The sequence below is a fragment of the Amborella trichopoda genome, chromosome 12 (assembly GCF_054954075.1).
Source record: "Amborella trichopoda isolate Santa Cruz 75 chromosome 12, AtrichopodaSantaCruz75HAP2 v2.0, whole genome shotgun sequence".
Taxonomy (NCBI): domain Eukaryota; kingdom Viridiplantae; phylum Streptophyta; class Magnoliopsida; order Amborellales; family Amborellaceae; genus Amborella; species Amborella trichopoda.
Window position 1 is genome coordinate 34110349 of NC_142347.1, and position 26869 is coordinate 34137217.

At 33.3% G+C, this 26869-nt stretch overlaps 1 protein-coding gene and 1 long non-coding RNA gene across 10 annotated transcripts in view; one reads left to right on the forward strand and one right to left on the reverse strand.

The window, feature by feature from the left end:
- Nucleotides 1–215: 215 nt before the first annotated feature.
- LOC148779540 (uncharacterized) lies at nucleotides 216–7412 on the reverse strand. Its single transcript, XR_016046273.1, has 3 exons — nucleotides 7328–7412; nucleotides 7083–7208; nucleotides 216–576 (listed from the first exon to the last, which is right to left on the reverse strand). It is a non-coding gene; the product is annotated as an uncharacterized LOC148779540 (long non-coding RNA).
- An 8304-nt stretch (nucleotides 7413–15716) lies between these two features.
- Nucleotides 15717–26869, forward strand: part of DG1 (Tetratricopeptide repeat (TPR)-like superfamily protein) — a 53188-nt gene continuing 42035 nt past the window's right edge. For all 9 annotated transcript variants that reach the window (XR_016046274.1, XR_016046276.1, XR_016046275.1 and 6 more), the window contains exons 1-2: nucleotides 15717–16394; nucleotides 17105–17296. Coding sequence is in view for 3 of the 9 variants with exons in the window: in XM_006841053.4 (XP_006841116.1) it covers nucleotides 15790–16394; nucleotides 17105–17296 (797 nt within the window). In the remaining 6 variants the exon portion in view is untranslated. The remainder of the gene's footprint in view (nucleotides 16395–17104; nucleotides 17297–26869) is intronic.

The window sequence follows — 26869 nt, forward strand, 5'->3', positions numbered from 1 at the left end:
ACTTGATGAGTCTAGTTCTGATTTTAAGTCACATTATTCACATTCTATTGTATCACAGTCGACAACACCAACATATTATGTTGATGAAATCAGAAATACATTAATAGGGTTTATAATTTTAGTTCTGGTTTTAACTTAGGCTTAACTTATCCAAAGAAAGATGACAAAATCAGTAACAGGTTTAAATGGCTTAACAAGATTGTGATTTGGTACTATAGCTAAACTCAAGTATTAAAATGATGTGCTTTAGTACTTCATAAGCAAAATGGGTTGGGTTATATGTTATACTAATCTATGATTATTTTTATTTATTTGTAATTGAACTCACCAGAGAGAGCCCAAGGGTCAAAGTTGTAGATATCAAGATCTTTAATGATGTCTGCAGGTATTGTAAGAGAATTGATCTTTCTCTGCAAATAATAAATGTAAACTTGTTCATCACTTGGATAAAACCCATAACTAAGGGGAACTTAACATTTGCTAGATTGATTATAAAATTGCATTTGTTCCTCTTCTATTTCATTGTCGTTCCACTTCGTTTCTTCTCCAAGTTTCTCCAAGTTAATAATTCAGAGCCTAAAACCATATAAAAAGATCCAATTAATTAGTAATTTTAGTCCCTAAGATAGATAACTAAAATGTGGAATGCTTGAATGACTATCATTGTTGCAAAGATAAATTCACAAAGAAATACATTAAGCAACTAAATGAGTACAAAACAAGTAAAGTCGAAGTTAAGCCATGGAGATAAATAAAGAGGTAAAAGAAAACAAACAAAAGAATTATTAAAATACAATTAGCATAATTCAAAAAAAGAAATAAAAAGTCCATGTCATTCACTTGTGTAAATTAGATTGCATCAGAATTACCAAGTCTTTCAAATAGCTTCATAGTTAGAAGGGATCCTTCAAATAGCTTTATAGTTAGAAGGGATCCTAGTTATTCATGGCTATCAATGCTTGGATCCTTCTCAAAATAAGGAAACTAAATTTTCTAATAGATGTGTCAATGCCCTTCAAATGCATTTTTTATTTTTGTGAAAAGTTTCCTATTTTGGTCGTGTCAGTTGGGAACAAACATATTTCATGATGGAGTAGATACACAAGATGGTCAAGGAAGGGCTTAGGAGTATACAGATTCCTAGCATCAATCTACCAGAGGCATGTGAAAAGCCACATTTGTCTTATATAAACAACATGCCATTCCTTTTAAGATTCCATCATCCTAACTTCTAAAAATTTGATGGAACTTGTTCCACTCATGAAAATGTAGCTCGTTTAATAGCTGCATGAGATGGAACCTCTAGAAACGAACACTTATTGCTAATGCACTTCATGGTATGCAAAATTGCTACCACAATCAACTACTTCTTGGAAGAAATTGCTAGAAAACTTTTCACATTTCTACAGCTTTCAACAGTACGGGCATTGCATCGAGCTCATGACTACCAAACTAAGACATAATGAGTCGTCATGTGTTAGGGAAAGTTGACCATTGAGCTCAGTTCTCTGATACCAAAGAATGAGGCGGTTCATGTTTCACAGTCTTATTCATACTTTTGATGCTTTATCAAGAGTATAACTAGAAAGCTCAAGCATTGCTGAACTGGAAAATCAGACTAAAAATCAAACTTTGGGTTTTTGGGTGTTCAAGACCAATAACAAGATTGATTGTTACAGCTGGACTGGCACTGGATGCAGTGGTCATAGAAGCGTAATCGAGACAAACCTCTCAAACTCAAATATTGAAGGCACTCTCAATCAATTAACCATTAGGTCATTCCCCCATTTAACCAATCTCGATCTTTGTAAGAATTATCTCCAAGGAACAATCCCTGAAACTATCGGTTACCTTTCAAACTTCATATACTTAGATTTACTCTACAATGCACTTTTTGGCTCGATCCCTAACCCACTAATTTGTGGCCTGAAAGGCCTTAACCTCTCTTACAGGCCCCATTCCTCATGGTCTCATGAACCTAAAAAAGCTTCAGGATCTTAATCTTGGTGGCAATTTATTCACCGGTTAGATCCCTAAAGAGCTAGGTTTGTCCTCTTCTCAAGAGCTAGGTTTATCCTCTTCTCTTCAAGTACTGGAATTGCATGTGAACCCATATATAGTAGGACCTATCCCTGGTTCTCTAGGCCAACTCCAAAGGCTTAATCCACCCTCGATTTGACTAGGCATGGAACTCAAGAACACTTTAAGGAGAGGTCAGCATATGTAGAAGAGGATTAAGAGTGGAATGCAGAGTGATATTGTAAGATCCTAACAAACTCAAGAAAAAAATTTGCTAAGCAGTGTATATAGAAGAGAGAGGGAGTGAGAGCTAATGTAATTGAGAAGGAGGGAAAAAATTATAAGATGCTATCTAACTCAAGAAAAAAAAAAAAACTCTGGTAATTTTACAATAGAAATCCTTTATCCCTAGAGAGAGAAATTCTTTCTCCAATGAGAGAATATAATTTCAAGAGAAAGTACCAAACTTCTCAATATAACTAGTCTTTCTCTCTCTCTCCCAAAAACAAATTAAGAACAACATAAAAACATTTGTTTTTGATGTTGATGATTAAACAATTCCTAAATGAATACAAAGAAACTACTCAAAAGAGACTAGCAATTACATGATGCCATCGTTGACAACTTGACATGATATCAACACATAATTAATATGAATACAAAGAAACAACTCAAAAGGCAGTAACAATTATATGATGCCATTGTTGACAGCTTGACATGATAACAACACAGAATGAATATAGTAAAGAAACAATAGAAAATAATCAGAACTTGTGAAGAACTGAGAAGCATACAAGATACAACAGTGAGAGAACTAACTTAAGAAACAATAATGGATATGACACTCATTGTATGAGAAATTTAGGATGAAGTAAAACGGTTAATAACAGAAACCGACAAGATTAATTATAAAATAATGCACACAGTTTAAAAAAACAAATTAAGATGAGAAAGAATCATAGACAGGAAGAGAACTCACCTTGGTGCAAAAAACTATGATAAAAATAAAACAAAATTTGGTGGTCGTATGACTCTATTGGCTCTCTCTCTAAATTCTAGTATGTCTCTTTTCCTTCTCCCTCTCAATTCTAACTCTAAGAAAATATAAAAACAGATGTCATATTCTGTTATGTCTCTTTTGGTTCTCTTGTATGAACCTTCTCTCTTAGTTCTGAAAAAGATGAGGAAATCTTTTGATTCTCTTGTGTGAACCTTCTCTCTCAGTCTTGAGAAAGAGGAGGAAATCTTTTGATTCTCTTCTATGAACCTTCTCTCACAGTTCTGAGAAAGATGAGGAAATCAAGAATCTTATATAGTTTTGGATGATTTTATCATAATAAGATATGAGTTGGCCTTACATCTGACTACTGAAGAGAGAAAAATTGATTGAAACCTTGCAATATATCTGGCAATGAGTTTTCTTGATCTATGGAGAGATATATCTAGAATTGATTGAAAACTTGCATTATATCTGACACGTATCTCTAGAATTGATTGAAAACTTGCGTTATAACTGGAAATGAGTTTTCTTGATGTAAGGAGATATAATGTAATTGAGTCCATTGGGTGATTGGTTAGAAGGATTAGAATGATATTAAATGATCCTAACTCGAGAAAATAAAAATAAAAAAATTTCATAATCTTACATATTTTAAGGAGCTTAGAATAGAAGAGACAAAGTGATTGCAAGCTCCTGACTGACCCAAGAAAATGAAAAAATAAATAGTAGTTTTACAATCCCTCTCTGTCATACAAAATCAAATTAAGAAGAAGATAAAAAAATGTGTTTCTGATTAAACAATTAACACAAAGAAACAATTGAAAATGTAGAATTTACATATTTCACTATTTACTCACTAGCATCACACATTGAACCAACAAAGAGAAAATGAAAAACAAATTGTCTTACTAATCCTAAACTTGTGAAGAACTAAAAAGAAAAAAAGCATAATTCCAAACATAATTCCATACCTACTTAGATAGAACCACTCCAAGAAACAACAATGGCATATGGATATGGCATTCATTGTACGACAAATATTTGATTGCAAGTTAATAAATAGATAGAAACTACAAGATTGATCATAAGTTAATAAATAGATAGAAACCACAAGATTGAACATAAGATGATGCACTCAATTAAGAAAAACAGGATTAAGATGAAAAAGAGAACCAAAAAGACAGGATTAAGATGAAAAAGAGAACCAAAACTACAAGGAGAACTCACCTTGATGCAAGTGAAAACTCTTTGTATGTCTCTATTGGTTTCCTATATCTCTAAATTCTCGAGTCTCTACTGGTTTCCCTCTATCTCTAAATTTTCGAGTCTCTACTGGTTTCCCTCTATCTCTATATTCTCGTATGACTTCTTCTGAGAGAAAAAACTCTTCGTATGTCATCTCTAAAATCTCATATGACTTCTTTCTGAGAGAGAAAATTTCTTGTGTCTCTAAATTACCATATGACTTCTTTCTGACAGAGAAAATTTCCTGTGTCTCTAAATTATCATATGATTTCTTTCTAAGCGAAAAAAAGGAAAACCAAGAGTCCTTTATATAAGTTTGGGTTGATTGGATAGAGAGAGTTTTGATTACGAGATTCTCACCTCTCTAACCAATTAAACGGTATTTCTCATTTTCTCTTGAAAGAAGGTGCAACACTATACTAACCAAAAAAAAATCATTAGATGATTATTTTTAAAAAAGAAAGTATAAATTTTAAGTTTTCCGACACTTAGATATCCACCTAAAAAAATTGGACAATATCTCTTCAATCTTGAGGCATTATCATACAAAAAATTTAATCTTGAGGCATTATTCATAAAAAAAATTAGGTTAAACCATGAATTGAAGAGCTTAGATCTACAAATTTTGGGATCCTAAAATTAACCCTACATTATATTTTACCCAAAAGTGTAAATAGGCAGTATGCTCTAGCAAGGGCATGAATAGTTTTGCTTCATTTGTATATCCCAACCTTCATATGATTATCTCTCAATCACTTCATTTGCATATCCCAACCTTTGTAGAATTATCTCTCAATCACATGTTTGTTGCCAAAAGTATTGCATTTTCTAACTGGAGTAGTCATCATAAGAGTTTTTGCTCAATTTTGTATTTTCTCAACATGGAAGTTATTTTTTCAAAGCAACTATGTGATGTTTGGGGCCACAATTGTCATGATTCCAATGAGACACCACGTTATTCAGTTTGATTTTAGATACATATTGACTCATTTGAATAAAATGTTGAATTTTAATCCATCACATGAATGTCATTATTGAGATTTAATTATTTTAAACGTGAAATAACTATGTGGCACTCAAACAACAACCCAACTCTAAGAATTCATATGTTTTCTATAATTTCATGTAAAGAAAAATGTGCAATATATATTTTTTAGTTTTTCATTTGTTAGCTAATTTTTTATATATTTTTTAAAAAAGTTACCTGCTTGGTGTGCCGACAATGTCGAACGGTCTAAGTCAACTTGTTCATTGAGTCAACTAGGAGTCTAGAACCTAGTGGGTAGCCAAAGGTTTAAGTCAACTTGTTCATCGAGTCAACTAGGACCTAGCAAGGCCAGTTTGGCCACCTGAGCCCCATCTTCTCGTTATTTTGATTAATTTTCAATAAAGTTTTCAAGCCTTTCAACAATGGAAATTAGTTGTTGTTAAATTTGTTGAAGATTATGAACAAGGATGTCTAGGATTTTGTTACCTGTATTACACAATATTATGGACTTGTGTGGAATCAGTTGATCAACTACTTGAATAAGATTTGTAATTAATACATTCAAACAGTGAGTTTTGACAAATTATCCAATCAAATCAGGTTTGGAGTTTGGACAGACAGCCTTTCCTAGGGTAATTTAATAGTAGGAATCATACTTGTGATGTAACATTACCAACATCAACTACTAACAGATCTAGCCCAAGCTAGATTTTTGGACCGGCAAGCTATGTTCAAATTTAGCTTCAACTGGCATTTAATGAACCATAATTCTGAATTTTTTTCTTGAGAAATTATATAAAATTTATGTTAATGAAATAAATCTTAAACTTCCAAAAACCTCAGTCATACCCATTTTTCATTATTTGTACTTTTTACCAAAATAGCCTTCACAGTAAGCTTAGGACTGTGAAGACATCACGGTAGACTCACTATCATGTTGGTCATAGACCATTTAATGTTTTGAGGCAGCACGACACTTAAACAGCCATGAAGGTCGTTAAGAGACATCACGACACTTAAAAAGCCGTGATGGTCATTAAGGGTTCTAGAGAGAGAGAGCCAATGTAATCTAGAGATAAAACTGTGTAATTAAAAGAGAGGGAGAGAGCGAACGTAATTTAGAGAGACAGAGCTAATGTAATTTACACATGCATACTGAGAGAGAGAGAGAGAGAGTTAAAGATCTTACATTCTCTCTTTTTGCACCCAAAATCAAATTAAGAAGAAGATAAAAATATATTTTTTTAGTTAAACAATTACATAAAAAGACAATCGAAAATGCAAAATTTACATGATTTCATTGTTGATTCAATAACAATACAGATTGAACCAGCAAAAAGGAAATGGAAAATAAATTGTATTAATAATCTTGAACTTGTGAAGAGCTGAGAAGAAAGAGTGCATAATTCCGTACATACAGAGAGAGAACCATCACAAGGAACAACAATAGCTTGAAACTAGCAAAGAGAAAATGGAAAACAATTTGTCTAATAATCTTGAACTTGTGAAGAACATATGAGAAAGAAAGCATAATTATATAGAGAAAGCCACCCCAAGAAACAACAATGGCATTTGTATTCATTGTGCAAAAAATATTTGATTATAAATTTATAAATGGATAGAACCCCACAAGATTGATCATAAGGTGATGATCTCAATTAAGAAAGATAAAACAAAAAACTCTTCGTATAACTCTATTGGTTTCTTTGTCTCTCTCTGTCTAAATTATTGTATAAAAAAAAAGCAAAATCATGAATCTTTATATATAAGTTTGGGTTGATCTTATCCGAGTTGAAATTTTCCCGAGGTTTTCTCAAATTTGAAACTTACATCTCAGTTGTAGACATAGAAAGTGTTAATTGAAACCTTAATCCACATATATTTGATTGCAAGATCCACATACATTTGATTGCAAGATCCACAGAACAAGATCCACGTAGATAGTTAATTAAAAACCTGCAATAGAGATAGAGATAATTGTGTTCAACAAAATCTCCCACATAATTAATCTCAAATAGATTTGATTGCAAGGTGAAGATATAGAAAGATTAACATAAAGTCACTTATTAGTATACCTATTCAGTCTCCTCCACTTTCCTAACATATTTTATAGTCCAATTTACTAAACCCTTTTACTACTCAAAATTCGCCCAATTTTTCAATTTGGTATCACAAAATTGATATTCGATTGAAATTATGTAAACACTCATGAAAGGTTTTTATAATACATAAAAAAAAAGGATAAATAACAGCTTATCATAATATAAAGATGTTATTCTGAAATTCTTATCATGTCAAAAACATGTGATTCCAGCCATGTTATTTCAAATTATTAATATAGTGAAGAAATGCATATTATTCCTGATTATAACTAGATGCCAAACAAGCAACTTTTGACTCTTGCATAGCATCTAAATAGACGTGAGGATATTTAGGCCTACATTATTAGATGTGATTCTGATTCTTTCGCTATAGCCTCGAAAGAAAGCAAACCCAATTCCAACATTTTGAATAGGTCCATAACATTTTGAAAATGTCATTGATATATATTCAAAATATCAAAATAGGCCATGTATTTATATTCGAAATCATACCACTAAATAAAGAAAAATTTAGTAAGATATACCTAACTATCAATTATTAAAATCGTGCCTATTTTTAACTATTCCAACTTGTGATCATGTGTATTTTGATAGGCTTATTGAATTTAAATCAGAAGATACGAACACAATGTTAATTAGTTCATACCTTGAGAATGTTTTGACAAAATCTCCCAAGGTAAATATTAATTTTAGGAGAAGCTTACTTGTACATATTTTTGTTGAATTTTTTTATTTTTTGAATACACTCAAAGACTTCACCCAAATTGGTGGTAGAGCCCATGACCGTTTCTTCTAGCTCTCCCAAATGAATTTGATAAAATTGGCTTGGACCAGCATTATCATGATCAAACTGGCTATCAAACTAGTGAAGAGTCTTGTCTACTCAAATCATTCATGCCATTGGACAAATCAGTTGGACAGGATAAACAAAGTTGCTCAAGGTTGTTGGGCAAATCTAACCATTCAAAACATGTTGGTCGAACTAGTCAAGATTAATCAAATATTGATTATGAGTTGTTGCCAATCGCAGTTTAAATTTTGGACCAGACCAACTACAACCTTGGTAGGTGGTCCAAGTGGTCAGATCAGCTGGTCCGCTTTGGTTGTGTAAATTTAATTTGGATAACTTTTAGCTCTTATAACATTCAACCAAGATAGATACAAACTATGGTGAACAATCTCTGCAACATAACTAATGCTTTGGCACACACATTGACTACCATAAAATGTTTGATAGAGAGCAAAAAAAATAATTAGAAATACATACTAATAAATGAGGAGAAAAACCGATCACAAATCGTACCTACTTTCCATAGCTAACGTATATTAGAAAAACCTAGGTTTATGGGAGCTTGGATCACGTTACTCTTTAAAAATGTAATGTATAACATAACATTACAATATATAAAAATAATATAACATAATATAATATAATATACTATTATAATATATATACTTATAACATATAAAATAAGATTACATAATATAATATAGAACATAATATATAAAATAAGAGGAAAATATCTATGTACACCCTAATTTGGTGTTTCCTTTTTCAATAGACCCTCAAATCTGAACTCTAACTAGAGGCATTAACTTATCTAAAAACCTATCTTCTAAACCCCTGGCCCTATGAACCCAAAGGATTTGCTCTTTATAATATTTTTTTCTCCCCTAAACAAACACATAAAAGACATCCACATGCAACCTCTCCTGCATTGCTCCTCTCTCTCGCCATCTCTCCCCAAAACTTCTATCCCAATGGCTCTCTCCCCCCAAACCCTATCTCTCTCAACCCCATGGTCTCCACCCACCAAGCATGCTCAAAGATGAGGGTCCCAAATATTAATCCATCTTCCTTAGAGAGAGAGCTTGTGAGAAAGCAAAAGCAAAGATATGTCATATAGGTATCAAAGAGAGAGTAAGGAGACCCAAAGAGAGGTGGGAGGAAGTATAAAAATCTATAGAAGAGCAAGGAGAGATGTAAAACTACATAATTTAGAGAGAAAAAATATAGAGACTGAGAGAGAATAAAGTATAAGAGTTATCCTGAGAGAGTATAAGAGAGAAGCAGTAGAGAGAAAACACATTCAACTAGTGGGATAGAGGAGTGAGAGTGACGGAAAAGCTAAAAATGGAGGGGACAATAGAGAGATGGAGAGAGATTCATCGAAAACCCTTGCCCCAACGATAGAGAGATGGAGCAAAGAAGAAGGGAGAATAAAGAGGAGACCCCAATCCCCAACCCATCAAGGCCACTGTCCCCAACAACCACTACCAAAAGAGAAAAGCAGTGGATAGAGCAAAAATTGTAGGGTGAGAAAATCAGCAACAGTGTGGAGATAAAGTAGATGAAGAAATTGTGGAGAGATGGGAGTTGGGAGGGAGAGAGAGAGGGTTTGGAGGGAGAGATGGTGCGAGAGAGAGGAACAAAGGAGGGACGCAGAGTGTGAGAGCGAGAGAAATGGTAAGGGAAACATAGTGAAATGAGTTAAAGAGGGGTTGTGCATCAATGTCCTTCACATATTTATTTAGGGCAAAAAAGTCACAAAAAATAAAACATTTAAGTTAATTGGGATTAGGGGGTTAGAATATAGCTTTTTAAAAAAGTTAATGCCACCAAATATACTTTAAATTTGAGGTTCTACAAAAAAATGATACACCAAATTAGGGTGAGTAGAGATATTTTCCCTAAAATAAAATTATAGAATATAATATGTAATACATTATATTCTATCATTTCATTATATTTATCATATATTATATTTGTTTTAAATAAATATATATAAAAACATCATATATTTGAATTATATTATCATGTATATTATTATTATATTATTTAATATAATAATTTTCATTCCTTAGAAAACTTTTCAAAACCCTTTTTAAAACTATTTTGGAAAATTTTCATTACAATATATTATTCAATATAATACTATATATACTATTTATGGTATATATTTTTGCATTAAAAGAAACTTTCATGTAATATATTACTAGTTGGATTATGTGTATTGCACGTAACAATAGAATAAGCAATCACAAATTTCTCATATATATGATCCATCAATATGCTATGCATATTTTATGGAAAGGCAGCAACTCTATTTCAACTAATTGTTAAAAAAAAAAAAATATATATATATATATATATATATATATATATATATATATATATATATTGCCACCTCTTATAACCTAATGAACTTATGAATGATGAACAATTGTAAATAGTACTATACCGTAACTATAAGGATGATACTAGATGAAAACAAGCAAACACGATACAAACAATAGTCAACACCACATGCTTAATAAGTTGTGTGCATTCTTCTATCAAAACGCACATTTGATATGAAAGACAAACAAACCATACTAATAACAAAAGAACTTATTGTTATACTAACTATAAAATATAATGAGAGAAGAGTGACCTAAAGAGAAGCCAATATACACTATATTATTATATTTGACAGAATGGATAAGAAATTACTTCTAAAGCATAAAAAATTTACATTTTTATGGCTTAAAACTCTCAAAAGGAAAAATGTGTAAACTAAGGTTTAAAGCAATAAAAAATAAAAATTTATTGTAATTTTAGAAAATTCGTACTTAAAATTTGTAAATTATTAAAAAACCCAAAAATAGATACTTTGGTCTCCTTTTTACTTTTCTTTTTTTTTAGAATTCATTTAGTTTCAAATATTTGAGAATTTATCATAAAATTTAGAAGTTATTGTAATTTTAGAAAGCATAGAAACACAAAGAAACTTACTATTTAAGAAAATTAAATTTACTAAATTATAAAAATAAAGCTATTATTTAAATTTGCTAATAAAAATTATTTCCATGAAAAGAAAAATATTTTTGATAACATTAAAAATTTATTGAAAGATTGGCCATAAATAAAATTAATGAGCACATAAATTCATAATTTATCTTCAAAAGACTTTTAGTTTGTAGTGACGAGTCTTGTATCAATGTTAATATTTAGGACTTTTAAAATCTATTGTAAAAAAGCTTAAAAATGTATAATTAAAGCATAATATAAGATGTAAATAACAAATTATTACGATAATAATCCTACAATCGTTCTTATAATTATTAATTATTATCATTATTATCAAAAACTCAATTTAAAAAATAAAAAATCAAAATAGATGAACAATAACATCGGCTAAGTATAGAGTTGGAACATACTTTGTTATTGTCCTCTTACTCAATTTCCCATACGTGCTCAAAAATCTACAATAAATTGACTACCACTCATCAATAAAAACAAAGAAACTATAATGAACAAAACTATTAGCTATAGTTGATTAAGGGAAAAAAACGAAAAACAGAAAGATATAAGAGAAATAAGAGAGATGACGCCCCTCTTGGATGAGGAATATGGGCTAAGAAGTATATAGTGTGAATATATACATTTTCTTAAACTCTATTTCTAATATTCTATGAAAGAGATAGAGAGAGAAGCACCGTTTTTATGGGTAGTTAATAACACCTAAGACTCATGCCTCGCTCACAGGCAACATTTTTAGGAAGTACATGCTATCCTTCCCTTTTTTTTATCTCTTTCTCTAGGATACGACAAATATTTTTAAGAAGCACATGGAATAAATATATATATATATATATATATATATATATATATATATATATATATATATATATATATATATATCACTTCTTATTTATCTTTTCTAATGGATATACAAAAAAGAAAAGGAATGAAATAAGCAATCAAATATGAAATGGAGAGTACATAGAAATTAATGAGCATTCACATAAATAATCACATAAATGTACAAAACTTGATCACATGATTTGATAATGGGAGGGTACCTAGATATGCAATGAGAAATATATTATGAATTTCGCTCACATGAGTTGAAAAATCATGTATATATCCATCATTATTCCATTTTAATATAAGAATATACAAAAAATGAATACATGATGTATGCAATTTTTTTAATTATTAAAATATATCATAAAATAATCGACAATCGAATGAGTTCATACAACATAATAGCTCATAAAGTCTCTCTCTACACATTCAAGTTAGGGATTTTTTTATCTCTCTATCCATTTCTTTCTCTCTTTCTTTACACATCTCTCTCTACAAGCATTATTTTTAGAAGTATTGCTCTGTAGATAATGTCAGAGCTCTCTCACTCTCGCTCGCTCTTTTTCCCTGACACATAGTCTCTCTCTCGCTATTGACATGACTGAGATTGAGGAAGTTCAAGCATCGTGCATGTAACTTTTAATTTACAAACCCTTAAAGATATAAAACAATACATATTTCAAGTGTTTTCCAAGATTTTGCCATTCTCATTTGTTAAGTCCTTTTCCCAGTTCCAGTTCTTTATTTGAGAGACTTCTATAAACATCATCAAAACGATGTATGAGTAAAAAAACCAATCATTCCTATCGTTAGTGAGTTTTAAAATATGTAAAAGGCCACAACAATATATTTAAAAATAAAAATCTATTAGATTTTGGAGTCCTATGCTTCACAAAGCTCCCAAACAAACACTAATGATAAAAGCTCGAAGAGGAAAACTCAAGGTCAGCCAGCTAACGAAGGCCCAAGAAGCATCCACCCTCTTTATCGCTCTCTCACTCTTGCTAGTGCACCTAAAATCAAGATGTTTGGTATTTGTCTCTCTCTCTAACTGACCTCTCCCACAACCCACCCATGTTCCAACCCTTCCCACCACCATTCTATCTCTAACATTCATGTTAACAACAATTTGGATGTTCATCTCTCATTTTATCTCACTCACAACGCACCCCTGCTTCCAACCCACACCTACAAGCTTCCCCCTTTCTCTGTATCTCACATCATACAACAATGCATGCTAAGCTCTTCACTCTCTTTGTCTCACCTCTCATAGCCAGCTTCCATGAAGAACCCACACCACAGCTAATGGAAGGCAACTATTGTGTGCTAGGGAGAAAGACGTAGAGATATTGATAGAGGAAAAAAGGAGAAATGGTGGGGAACTTTGGAATTTTAGGTAGAGGGAGAGAGGGAGAAGTAGAGGAATGGGAGAGAGAGCGAGAGGAAGTGGGGTTGTTGCGCAGAGAAGTGGGGGAGAGAGAGAGATAGAGGGAGAGGAAGAGAAATGGGAAAGAGAGAGAGTGGGGGAGAGAGAGAGATAGAGGGAGAGGAAGAGAAATGGGAAAGAGAGAGAGAGGGCGTGTGTAAGGGGGTAGTTTGTAGTGTGTTAGGGTTAGGCTTTTGAAATTGTTGAGAGGAAAGAGGGAGATTAAGGACCGTCCAATACGCACTGAAAGATTATAGATATTGGGCATTCCTCAAGCTATATGCAAGCCAAAATTTCTTACACTTTCGGTATGTCAACTACAACGTCATGTAATGGCCCATATTGAATCTGGTCCGATTTGATGATCACGACTTTATTTTGTATTTGAATTTTTATTTTCCTTTACAAATTCAAATCACTTGAAATTTTAGGTGTTCATTCTTCTCATCAAGGCGTACCTAATAAAAATAAATAAAAATAAAAATACGTACAATATAAATTACCAAAAATAAGAAACATTTTAAGGCAATTTTGGCCAATTTATATTTTACGAATTATGTTTTTGATATTTTTATCAGATTCTCATATTTTTTGAAGAATAGGCGCTCAAAATTTCAAATGATTTGGATTTGTTTAAAGAAAATGAAAATACAAAATGAGGTCGTGACCATTGAATTGAGTCCGGATTGAATCTGGACCGTTGGCTAACACTGTAGCTGTCAGTTCATGGACTGACAAGATCTTTTCCCCCATATATATATATATATATATATATATATATATATATATATAGGGTACGGTTTCTATAAGGTTGCAACGTTAACCAATCCAATTAAGGCGCACCTTAAAATTTTATCATAGCATGTAATTTTGTTGTAAAAAATTCTTAGTAGTATTTTAAAATCTATTTTCATACCTAATTAGAAAATTTTAAATTCCAAAAATAGTTAAAATCAAGTAGATCTATAAATATATAAAAATCTTGAAAATGGACGGTCTAGATAATGTGTTGCAAGATGCACTATTTTTGAGATTCAAAAACTTTTTTTTTTTTCATATTCATAGATCTCAATGTCAAGATTATTGATTAAAGGGCTTTTTCAACATTAAAACAACATTTTCGGTAGATTTTTTAGGTGCATATGTGATTCTACATTTTAATGTTGCAACCTTATATAAACTTTTTTTTTCTCTCTCTCTCTTTATATATATATATATATATATATATATATATATATATATATATATATATTCTTATGTTAGGGTTATCACACTGTGGAGTAATTTATCATTGTACTAAAAAAGGGTTTCAAAGCGTCAATGACAATAATGTATCAGAGTGGTGGGGTGAGATTTGAAACAGATCTAGACCCTGAGATCAATATCCATAAGCAAAAACAAATAGAGGGGCAGTTTTTTAGATAAGGCAGATCAGTTGTTTTCAAAAGTCATTTTTCAAAAGTAAATACAGAAATGGGTTTTAGATCAAATTTCAGAGGGATTTTTCAGAGGCCATTACTCAAAGGCCATTTGATTTCAAAGGGAAGGCAGTGATGTTAGATATTGTGAATTTTCAGAGGTCATTTTCAAATAGTTCTTTTAAGAAAACAAAAAGGTAAATATTTCAGATTTAACAGTCTTCATAGTTTTTTTTCAAAGGGGTTTATCGATAGATTTGACTGAGATTGGGCAAATGGTTGACTTTTTAGAGGCAAAAAGGTTGTTCTACTGAAGGGCAGAGCACACAATTTTTTTTTTTTTGTAACAAAGAAAATTGGTCGGCATAATGTACAAAAGTGGTCCGTACAATTTTTGCAATTTACTGACGCAAGCCTAAAAGATTTAAACTTTTTTTCATGGGATTGATCAAGAAATAATATTTAAGGGGACACGAGCAGAAATATCTATATATAAAAGGTCTGTATTTTAAATAAATTTTAATTTTTTGTATACTTAATGACACTTTTACAATTACCTATTTTGAAATTTAAAAAACAAACATGATTATAAACTCTTTGTACAAATGATAAATGGTTATTTTTTTAAATTTCATCCATACGAAAAAATATACAAATAATTATTTTTATTTTTTATTATATGCCTTTATAATTATTCTTGTTCATTAAATTTTAAATTAAACGATAAGAGCATCACTCAAAAATATAAAAGAAGATGCTCTTGTGAAACCTCTTAACCCTCCAATTTTACATCTAATCGCTAAGAATAACTGTAAGCTCCTTTCCGCATGTTTCATTGCATGCAATTGAGATTCCCGCATAAATACTCTCATTGTGTAAAATCCCAACGTTTGATTCCCGCCGTATGTAGCCTCTGAAAGACCTCTCCATCTTCCTCTGTATACATTTCTCTGCAGCCAAAATGCAAATGCAAACCACTATGCTTCCCCTTCCTCCTCAAAATCCAAATACCAACCCTAAATATCCCTCCCAATTCGAGCCAGACACCCGAAGAATCAAGCAAAAACTCGTCCGTAAAGGCGTTTTTCCTACCCCCAAAATAGTTCACGCTCTTCGTAAAAAGGAGATTCAGAAGGCCAACCGCAAAGCAAATCGCCTTACCCAAGCCCTAGAAAAGAAGCGAGATGAAGAAGGGGGGGAGAAGCCTCTCTCGGAGTTGGAGAGACAAGCCATGGATGCAGCTCTGCGGGTTAGAGCTGCTAGGGAAGAATATCGGTCCATAATGAGGGAGTTCAATGGTGGATTTGCAGGTAGGCCATGGGTGAGGGGGTTTGATGTAAAAGGGCTTGCTAGGGTTAGTGAAGAGTATAAAGGGAAGAAGCTTAGGGTCGAGTATTTGGAGGAATTTCGGGAGATGCTTTCAGCGGGGAATTCAGAGGAATTGTTAGGTTTTGTTGGGGGAGAAGATGCAGAGGAGGAAGGGGGTTTGGTTAAAGGAGGGAGGAAGGGTTTGAGGTATGGGAGGCGTGAAGGGGATGAGAGCCGGGTCAGAATGCTTGTTCACAGGTAAGCTCATGAGTTGAGAAAATGTGTCTGTTTGCTCTCACTCACTTTCCCTCCCGCCCGTCCTCCCCCTCTCTCTGTTTGGTTGTCTGTTGTATTCTCTATCTCTCCTTGTTATAATGAGAGTTGGTTCTTGACTGTTGATTCTCTCTCTCTTTCTCTCTCTATCTCAATATTTAATGAGAGTTGGTTGCTTGTGTGTTGGATTCTCTCTCTCCTTGTTACAACAAGAGTAGGTTGTTTATGTATTGGATTCTATCGCTCCCCTCCACCCAACTGTAGATAGTAATTCTCTCTCTCTCTCCCTCCTGCAGTGAAAGGTCACAGATTGTGTGTGTCTTGAATTTCTGGAAATGCAAAATGTTGTACATTGCTAAACTGGTTAAACGTGACGTATCATCTAATTTCTCAGGCAAAATGAATGAATGACTAAATAAATAAATTCTCTACCTTTTGATATGTCCATTTGACAATTCATTTGGATCTTACTGATTGGTAATATTTTTGAATTTCCTTGTTGCTTGTTATTAAGGGGATTAGTGAACAATCGATAGCGTACTTTCCAAGTTTCTTTCCTGTATTTCTTCCATTCCATTATTATTATTATTATTATTGTTATTTTTGTTTTTTGCGATAAAAGATTCATTCATTGTGCTAATGCCTGGTTTTTATATGACTTGCAAGAGCATATCTGATAATTTCTTTGTGGGTAGGCTGAATGTTTTGAACCTTAGCAAACGGAATTGGAAGTTTTCAAGGTTAATGAGTAATACAAACATAGTTTTCACTGAAGACAATCTACTTAAAATCATTGAAGGACTTGGAGCTGTTGGCAATTGGATGCAGGCCTTGTTTGTTGTTGAATGGGTCTACAAAACTGATCATTATAAGCATCATAAAAGCAGGTAAGATGATTTTTTTTGAGAGAAATATTTTTTTCCCCTATTTGACTACCATGTATATAAAAGTTTGGGTGATATTATTTTTTTTTCTAGCATGAAGCCAATTTGCACGTTTGTTTAGATTTCTTCACTTTCAACGTACATCAAATATTGAAATATTAGAAGTAATACATTTGATACAACTATCAAGGTTGTATAATAGCATATTGGGAGAAGCTTGTGGTGTGGGAATGTTTTCCATTACTACTGTTGTCTATAGCATGATATTTGGCACTGGATGTAGAAGATACATTGGTAACCAATATTAAGAAACTCGACTTGGGCTCTGAACTTTGCCTCTGCCCTTACCAAATTACTTGGCCAAGTCGGAGAATACTTGTTTGAGTCTTGCCCAAGTACACAAAGGGCTAGGGAAAATAAGGAAAAGGGAGAAAGATCCCAAGAATAGAAACGTATAAATAATTGGAAAATTAACAGAATCAAGAAAAATTTAGGGTTAGGTTTTGATTTTCTTCAAAGATTGACCCTCTATTTTGAAGAAATCGAAAATTTTCAAAATCGGGTTGAGAACTTGCCAAAATCTTTTCCCTACAAAACACATGAAATCGAGTATTTTCCCTAGAATCTAAGACTTTGAATAGGTAGTTCTTGTAAAATAAAAAGCTTAAGTTAAAATTTTGGATGAAAATATGGGGTTTGGGGCTTCAGCATTAAAAAATGAAAAACAGGCAGATTTCCACTCCCCTTTTTTGTTCAACAGCGAACATTTCTTAGGTGAGTACTATAGCGATTTGCTCGAGTACTATAGAACTGGGGCAAGTTAGACTGGGTTACCCATGAGTTCTACAGTACTCGGGCGAGTCTCTATAGTACTCACATGAGCATCGTACATTAGCAATCTCCCCCGATGTTGGCATTGATACTTGCCTCAGCACCCTGCTGAGGATGAGTAACTCAACCGAGTCCAAGTTGACCTAGCTATGTCCTCGATCAATGTTGGTAGCAATAATCTACAATGCTTAGTATTAGATCTTAATTACCATAATCCCCCTACTAAGGGTTTGATTCTGCTCTGAAATCCTAATCCTATTATGTGAAGAAGAGGATCTTGCACCTTCGAATCTCGATTTTTCCTATTTGGGATCATCCTTATTTACAAGAAATCTAATTTCCTACTATTATAATATAATATAGCAGTATAGTCTGGTATAGTGTACAGTATATAGTATGGAACACAATATATAATTGTATATAGTAGATTTAAATATAATAACATATGGTATACTAGCATATAATGGAGCATTCTAATTGTATACTTGAATATAATATACCACATAGTATGCTATAGTATATATTAATAGTTGTCTATAGTATTCTAGTTGTATATTAGACTATAATATAACACAATATTGTAGTTTAACATAGTATATTTAAACATATATTTTAATAGTTGTATTGTACTAGAATGTAGTATAATAGCATGTATTGTAGTATAGTGTAGCAATGTAATATTGTATTACAATGTGTTATTGTAATACAATGTGGAATTTTATACTAATGATGCAGAGAGAAAAATAATAAATCAAAAAAAAAAAAAAAAAAAAAAGAAGGTTGAGAGATTATACTATCTCTTAGGGTTTGCAAGGGAGTCCACCCCAAGATCTTTTCACAAGATCAAAGCACTTTCTCTATATGCCAATCACCATCTCTCTACAAAGAAGGGATCTCTTCCCTTTAAATACAAACTTATAAGGAATAAGCTAAAAATAAATAAAAATAACAAACTAAATTCTATCTCTCCCTTATCTCTTAGAAACAAATCTAACCTATCCTAACCAACCCAACCGTGCTAATCCCTATCAATATCCATCTTAAAAAAAAATAAAAAAAATTCAATTCTACCCTTTAAATCTGTACAACTACAACAAGACAAGAATAGCCCTAAAGAAGACTAAAAATCCAAATAACATATTTTTTAAGTCCTAAAAAATATAAAAATAAAAAAAATCAAAAGAATCACTTTTTTATTTGCATCATTCTCCCGAGATTGGGAGAAGCTCGACCTCGAGCTTACATCCTTCAAAAGCCAATCGAATAATTGGTGATGTAGTCCAATCATACGCCTCAGCACTTTTGCATAAACCAATTCATCAAATACTTTGTGCTCATCTTGAAGTAAAACACTGAGATCTCAAGCTCAATTGTGATTTCTTTTTCAAGTTCCTGATAAAACTCAAGAAGATCAAGCTGAATACCAAAATCATGTGGATGCTCCTCAAATCGTGCTTCTTGCATCACGATGTGATTGTCACATTCAGGTTCGGCACCCCAAGTTAGTGTGGACCTCGAGTCATCTCTATGGAAAAATTTGGAGTTGGATTTTCATGGTTGCAAGCACCCTCATCTTGAATAATAATATTATGCAACTGTTGCAACTGCTAATTCATTTCATGAACGTTGCTTCGAACGTCTTGTATGACTTTGGTTAGATTTTCTAAAGTATATCCCATGTGATCATCCATATCAGGATTACATTTCGGTGGCATTGCGATGGTTGGATCTTCTTTGTTCTGAGACCAACTGATGTAGGGAGAAAAATAATAAATCATAAAAATAAAAAAATTAAATTGAAAAGGTTATGAGATTAAACCCTCTCTCAGGTCTGCAAGGGAGTCCACCCCAAGATCTTTTCACAAGATGAAATCGCTTTCTCTATTTTCCAATCACCATCTATCTACAAATAAGGGACCTCTTCCCTTTAAATACAAACTTATAATGAATAATAACTTAAAATAAAATAAAAATAACAAACTAAATTCTATCTCTCCTTTCTGTTAAAAACAAGTTTAACATATCCTAACGAACCCAACCATGCTAATCCCTATTCATATCCATCTTTTTTTTAAGAAAAGAAGCTAAACTGCCAATTCTACCCCTTTAATCACTGCAACTAAAAAATGACAAGAATAACCTTAAAGAAAACTAAAAATCCAAATAACGTATTTTCTAAGTCCAAAAAATATAATTTTTTTTTAAAAAAGCACTTTTTTATTTGCATCAACTAGTTAATTGCTCTTGGGCTCCACTTTTTAACTAGAAGGAGCTCAGTCCTGAACAATTTATCATTCAACCCCGATTAAGTGTGGATCTAGATCCCCCACTTATTAGGATCAAGATCCCTTGATTTCATGTGTAAGGACAATGATCCCTACCTTAGGGGGCTTTTTGTTTGTTCAAGATTCCATGGTCCCGATCCCTAATCCAACTTTAATTTGATCCCAATCTTGGTAACTATGTCTTGGATAAATTTTATGTAAATATGATGAATTGGAAATGGTCAAAAGGTTGATGGGCCTCATGCTTCAGGTTCATGCTTCGGTAGAGGCACAAATCCAGTAACTAGATGCCATTCCTAAGTTTTGGAATTCCATATAGCCAATTCCTAGGTGGCTTGAACATGAAGCTGTGCCTTAGGCAGTCTAACTTGCGCTCTTGCATTAAGATGAAACTTCAAGCATCTATGAACTGCGCAATTCATATTCTCCCGCGTTACAGATGTAAAATTCATGCCCAATCCATACTGTTTGTGTGTGCTTTCTGTTGATAGATTGTGATGAGTAGTAAATTTACCCCAAGTTGTATGGAATGCAACCAAAAGAAACATCACCCAAAAACCAAAAAAGGAGTCTAGTGGAACCCCCCCATTTGGTAATTGATGTTTTCAGTATTATTAGTCTGGTTGATTTTTATTCTCCTTGCCCTTCTATAAACACAAAGAAAAATGTGAAAAAAAGGTGAACATTGAGCTTTTGGTGGGTGCTGCAAGAAGTTTGGGTAGGTGGGGCGGGGGATTGGAGCCTCAAAGTAGCTTGCAAGAGTACTTAATTACAACTGTGGTTGCTTGTGAATTTTTTTTGTCTACCAATTGCCTGTGCTGCTTTTTTATTTTTTTCTCGAAGAAGTTTTATGAGTGTATTTTGGACCAAAATGTCATTTACAGCATCAATCTGTGCGAGAGGGTGATGAAATCTTTTACCCCAAGGACATGGAGCCTAAGGCTTGATTTTTGTTTTTTTGGTGTGATTTTTTCTCTCTTCATCCTGAAAGTAAATCTGTTATGGATAATTATCATTCATTTTCCTGAATCAACGATCTATTTCACTTTTCTTTTTTTGACTCATACTTATTATGATGATATGCTGGTAATTTCGCATTAGAAATTGTTCTTTGTTGTAATTAATAGTCGATCATCCACTGCAACTGTATATGTTTTATTTTATTAACAGTATACTATTTGTAAAATGTGTAAGTGGTAACAAAGCTGAGTGCTCTTTGCAGATGAATGTGTATCATTCTATCTTTCCTTTGTAAATGTTATGTTTATTGAAGATAATTGTTGGATACATGATGCAAAACATGGCATAATTTGTTACGAGTGGGATCAGCTGTTTCCCTGATTTTCTAGTACTCTGGCATATAATGCAATTTTCTACTTTAGATGATTTTTCACAATATATGTTCATCTTCTTGAAATATATGAATGTGAATCTTTTGCCCATTATGCTAAATCATTTAAGCCCCCCATTATGCTTAAGGATTCAAGTTTTAGCTCCTTAACCATGTCACGTTGATGCCCAATTGATGCAGTGTGAGAATCAAGGTTTGAAAATTTGGCAGCCTGGTTTGCTGGGCTGGGCTGGCTAGGCAGTCAGAACACATGGTCAAGGCGAAGTGCCTGAGGTGGGTCTGAGGCAGTGATGTGCCTAGATACCCGCCTAAGCTCTCGAGGGGCTGACTATGCGTTGGCTACCGCCTAGTTGGCACTTCTATGCCCTGGCAAGTGGGTGGAATAATGCCCTCCACTAAGGGTAAAAATGCAATTTTCCCCTTGAAAAGGGGGAAAAGGGTTTTGGGGACATTCCACCCCCTCAGGCCTATTTTGTACTTACAGAGAGAGACTTCCAAAATACTTGATTTTTGAGTTTTTTTTAAAGATTACAGCATTAAATTATTTTAGAACTTTTCGATTACTTGTGTAATAAAAAAGCATTCAACCCTAAACTCTTTTGTGGCTCAAAGTAGTCGTGACGGAGTACTTTTGGCAACCAATGACAACTGATTTGGGCCAAGATCAATTGCAACCTGAAAGGTTAGTGTATTTAAATTTTTTTTTTTGGGTTTGGTTTTTATGAATATTGGGTGTTTTGATTTGTTTCTTTTTTCATATTTGGTTTTTGTTCCTATATATATATATTTCAAGTTTAGCTTTCCATTTGTTACAGATATTCAAGAGTGTTTTTTGGTTTTGTTCATTGGTATTCTATTAAGATTGGATAACCATTCTTAATAAAATGTCATTAAACTTAATTAAAATGGATTTTTTTTTGTACTTTATTGGTCTTACATGTGTCTTATGATTGGAAAAGGACAATAAGGGCAGGTTTGATAATTCTAAGTTCCAGCTCCAGAAGCTGTAAGTTCCTGTTTATTATAGCACTTGTTTGATGACATGAAGTGCTATAGGAAACTGGCTTCTCAAAAAATGAGAATCTGCAGCTTCCATCCAGCAATGGAAGTTCGTTTAACCTATTTTTAGGAAGTTCGCCTGTCACCTTCTCTTTTTGCTTCCCGTGTCCTTTCTGTTTCTCTTTCTAACTCTTGACACATTTCTCTCTTTAACCATGCTATTTCTCTGTCTCGAATCCTCTCTCTAACCATGCCTTTCCTACCTTTAACTCTTCTCTTGTGCCCTGCTCTCTAACTCCTTTCTCACTCTAAATGTGTCCTATCTCTCTCTAATGCCTCTCTCTCTCAAACTCTTTTCTCTCTAACTGTGTCATTTCTCTCTAGTGGTACCTATTATCCCCCTAAATATTCTCTCTCTAATTATGCCTCTTCTCTTTAACTTTCTTTGACTCCTTTCTTTCTCTAATCATGCATTTTCTCTCTAACTCCCCTCTCTAATAGTACCCTTTCTCTCTAGCTCTCTCTCTCTCTCTATATGTTCTCTCTAATCATGGTCTTTGTCTCTCTAGCTCTGTTCTCTCTAAATGTGCCCTTTCTTTAAGTCCTTTCTCTTTCATTTATTCTCTACTTTATTGCCCCTTTTCCATTTTTTGATGATTCTCTTTAATTCATTGGCGACTATTTTCACCATGGCAGCAAGTGGATTATCATTTTGTGAACTTTTTATAGCTTTGATTCTTTTGAATCCTTTGATTAAATTACTGAATATTTCTCTTGGTTGGGTTTTTAATTTTTCAAATTTTAGTATTTAGTTTAGTGTTACATCCTATACTTACTCGAGTTCTATAAGTACATAAGTAAATAGTAAATTCTTGAGTTTTGCATCATCCTTTTGATGTTTAAATTAAAATGTACTTCTTATTGTCTTCATCATACTCCACAATAATGATTTTTTCAAAAATAAAGTTTTCATTTTATTTTTCTTTTTGTAATACTTACACTATACTTAATAAAGTTGAATCATCATCATCATCGTTAGAGCCTTATCCGAAATGGATAATAGAAACATTTGATGAGCATTCGAGGGGATGTAACCCCTTGTACTGAAGTCCCTCCCACAGAAGTTAGGAGAGAGATTTTAGAACATTCAGAGGGGGTTCAAAAGAAAAAGAAGCAGTAAAAAAGGCTTGATGCTTTCACTAGACTGGTCGATAGTTGGGAAGAAATAAAAGAAATGTATGTTCAAGAATGGGGTCTAGTTGTAGCCGTTGGAGTTGGCAAGAGAGGGCCTTGATCAACGAGACATGGATTCTTACCCCTCCCCTCCCCCTTCCAAAAAAAGGGAAAAAAAGGGAAAAAAAGGAAAAAAAAACCCAAGATTGTCATTTGAAAAAATGGGCAAACAATTGTATAGAATCACTTCAAGAAAGAACCAAAGGAAAAGGATCCTATTCCATGCCGCCAACTTGAAGTGCTTCCGGGTCATCATGGAAGGCGTGGCGCAATATGGGTTTGGACATGTGCTTCCTAGACCATATGAACTTAAGGAGCCCCTACTAAAAGAGGAGCTAGTCGCCCGTGATCATTTCAAGGCACTTAATGATGCCGGCAGTAGACATGGGATCACCATAGTAATTGGCTCATGGACCAAGAGGCAAAAACATATTATGAATTTGATGGTGAATTGTCAAATGGGGACAATGTTTTTGAGGTCCATTGATGCATCAAACATCATGCACAACACAGTTTTTTCTCTATTTTGTGGAAAAATGCATTAAGGAAGTGCAGAAGAGTTATGTAGTTTAGGTGGTTGTAGTCATCTTTGCAATCAATATAGCAGGTGCTAGAATATTGGACTATAGTTACGGGGATCTCCCAAACAAGGTCTTTACCTTGTGTCGAAATCTTCCCCTAGCCCTCCAGATAGGGATCTCCATAGGATCTTGGTCCCCACTTTTTAGGGATTGCTCCTGTCCACTTGAAGGGGCTACAAGACGCGGAGAAGATTCATTTGGTTCTTCGTTGTGATGGAATCGCTCTCTCTCTCTAATGCTTTTAAATGTAAAGTTTAAGATTGCAAATAAAGAAGCTTGTTACGCTTTTGGATGTTGTGAAATGTGAAACTATATATAAAGCATAATGTTATCAATAAAAAAGTCATCTTCCTTTAAATCTACCAGTTATCAGGATGTGCTGCATCATAATAGTTTTTTTAATTATATTTTGTTGGATTTTTGCTGCATAATCTACACTTCAAAGGAATATAAAAAAACCACCATTTAAAAAATCGACGTTCCGATGCGGAACGGGTATAGGTCACGACAATCCAGGTCCCTAAATATATCGAGATCCAGGCGATTCCTTCCACAAAATACAATTTTTCCCTTGCCGTATCAGCGATTCATTGTAGGGAATTGCCGAGTCCCCCCTTTTCACAACCTTTTTCACTATTTTGTCGTAGGTTCTTTTTCTTAGGCTTTTGGATCATTTGCAGCTTTGATAGGAGCAATATTTAAAAAAGCGGATCGGTAACCCGAATTGTTCACACCCATACCCGTGTCGGATCGGTGGATTGGATCGAAGAATCGGCCGAATTGGCAATTTTTGTTCAAAAAATTTTTTTTTCAATTTTTGTTCCAATTTTTTTTCAAAAAATCACTATAAATCTAAGAAAAAATAGGATATTACATAATTTATAATACAAATAAATTAATTAATAAAATACAATATTTGGTTATCAATGTACTTATTAATTATAATATTATAATAATATGATTAAATAATTATTAGGAGATGCTTCCATAACATATGATTAAAAACAAAAATAAAAGCCCTTCTAAATTTCAATGTTATGACATTAAAAAAAGCGGCTGAGTTTTTTTTTTTAAAAAGATGTAGTAGCTAACAAAATCTCCTAAATAAAGTTTTGAAGTCGAGAGGATTGGATCCCTCGGTCTCTCAACAACACGCTTCCAAAAAAATGAAAAACCATTTAATATGGTAGTGCGGACAGCACGCAACATGCTACAAGAAAATTCAGCATTCACAACATGCACAGATGCATAGAAGCTATGATTGAGAGTTTTGATTATTCAACCTGGTGCAAAAAGGTGAATGGGACGATTAGTCCCACATTGAACAATGAGATTCACTTTTTCCTCTATAAAAGCTTGCGCAATAGGCTAATTGCGTGCACGCTTAAAAGCAAGTGCGGGTGTATATTAGGTTGGGGGGCCATCTGTGATGGGCTAATGCCCTTAGTTTATTTTATTTTTTCAAACATGCCCTAGTTTTACGAACTCGGTGGGACTCAACGATTCACGATAGCGAATTGCCGATCTCTTGCGTCATGCACCGATCCATGACGTCATACGTGCCATTTACTGTAGCAAATCGGCCGGATCCTTTTTATGGCAAGATCCGAGAGGGTCCAACCGATTCTGATCCGGATCGCTTGATTCCGGATCGGGGCACCAAATTTTTAAATACTGGTTCAGAGCATTGTTGAGCACAGTGTAGGAAAAATCGAACCGGAATGGTTATTCGGACATGGGGCAGGAAGCGGTTCAACTAGCCTAACTGGTAAACCCACCAGTTCAACTGACCTAACCCGGCAAGTCTCGAGTGGTAAAAAAGTACTACAAAAAAAATGTAATAAAATATAAAAAAATATTTAAAGCATGATTAAACAAAGCACATCCAAATGAAGTTGAAAATTAATGAAAAAAAAAATGGATTTTAAAGAATAGATTTGTTCCCAAAGGTATTTTTGACATTTTCCAAAAAAGAGGGGAAAATATAAAAATAAGAACTAATGTCCAAAACAATGTCCAATCATTACAAAAATGATGAAAAAATTTAAAAATGCATTGCAAACAAAATCCCTTTTTTTTGGGATTTATGTAAATTTTTTTGAATTATTTTTAAAATACCTAGCCAATTCACCAAAACCAGCCGAATCTAGAACTGGCCGGTTCCGATTTAATTGGGTCTAACCGAGCGGTTAGAATTTGAACCGCCCGATTTTTGTTACACTAATTGAGCATCAATCAAGTGTTTGTTTGATTATAAAACTTTGATCAAAGGATTGAAATCAACATCACGAATTTT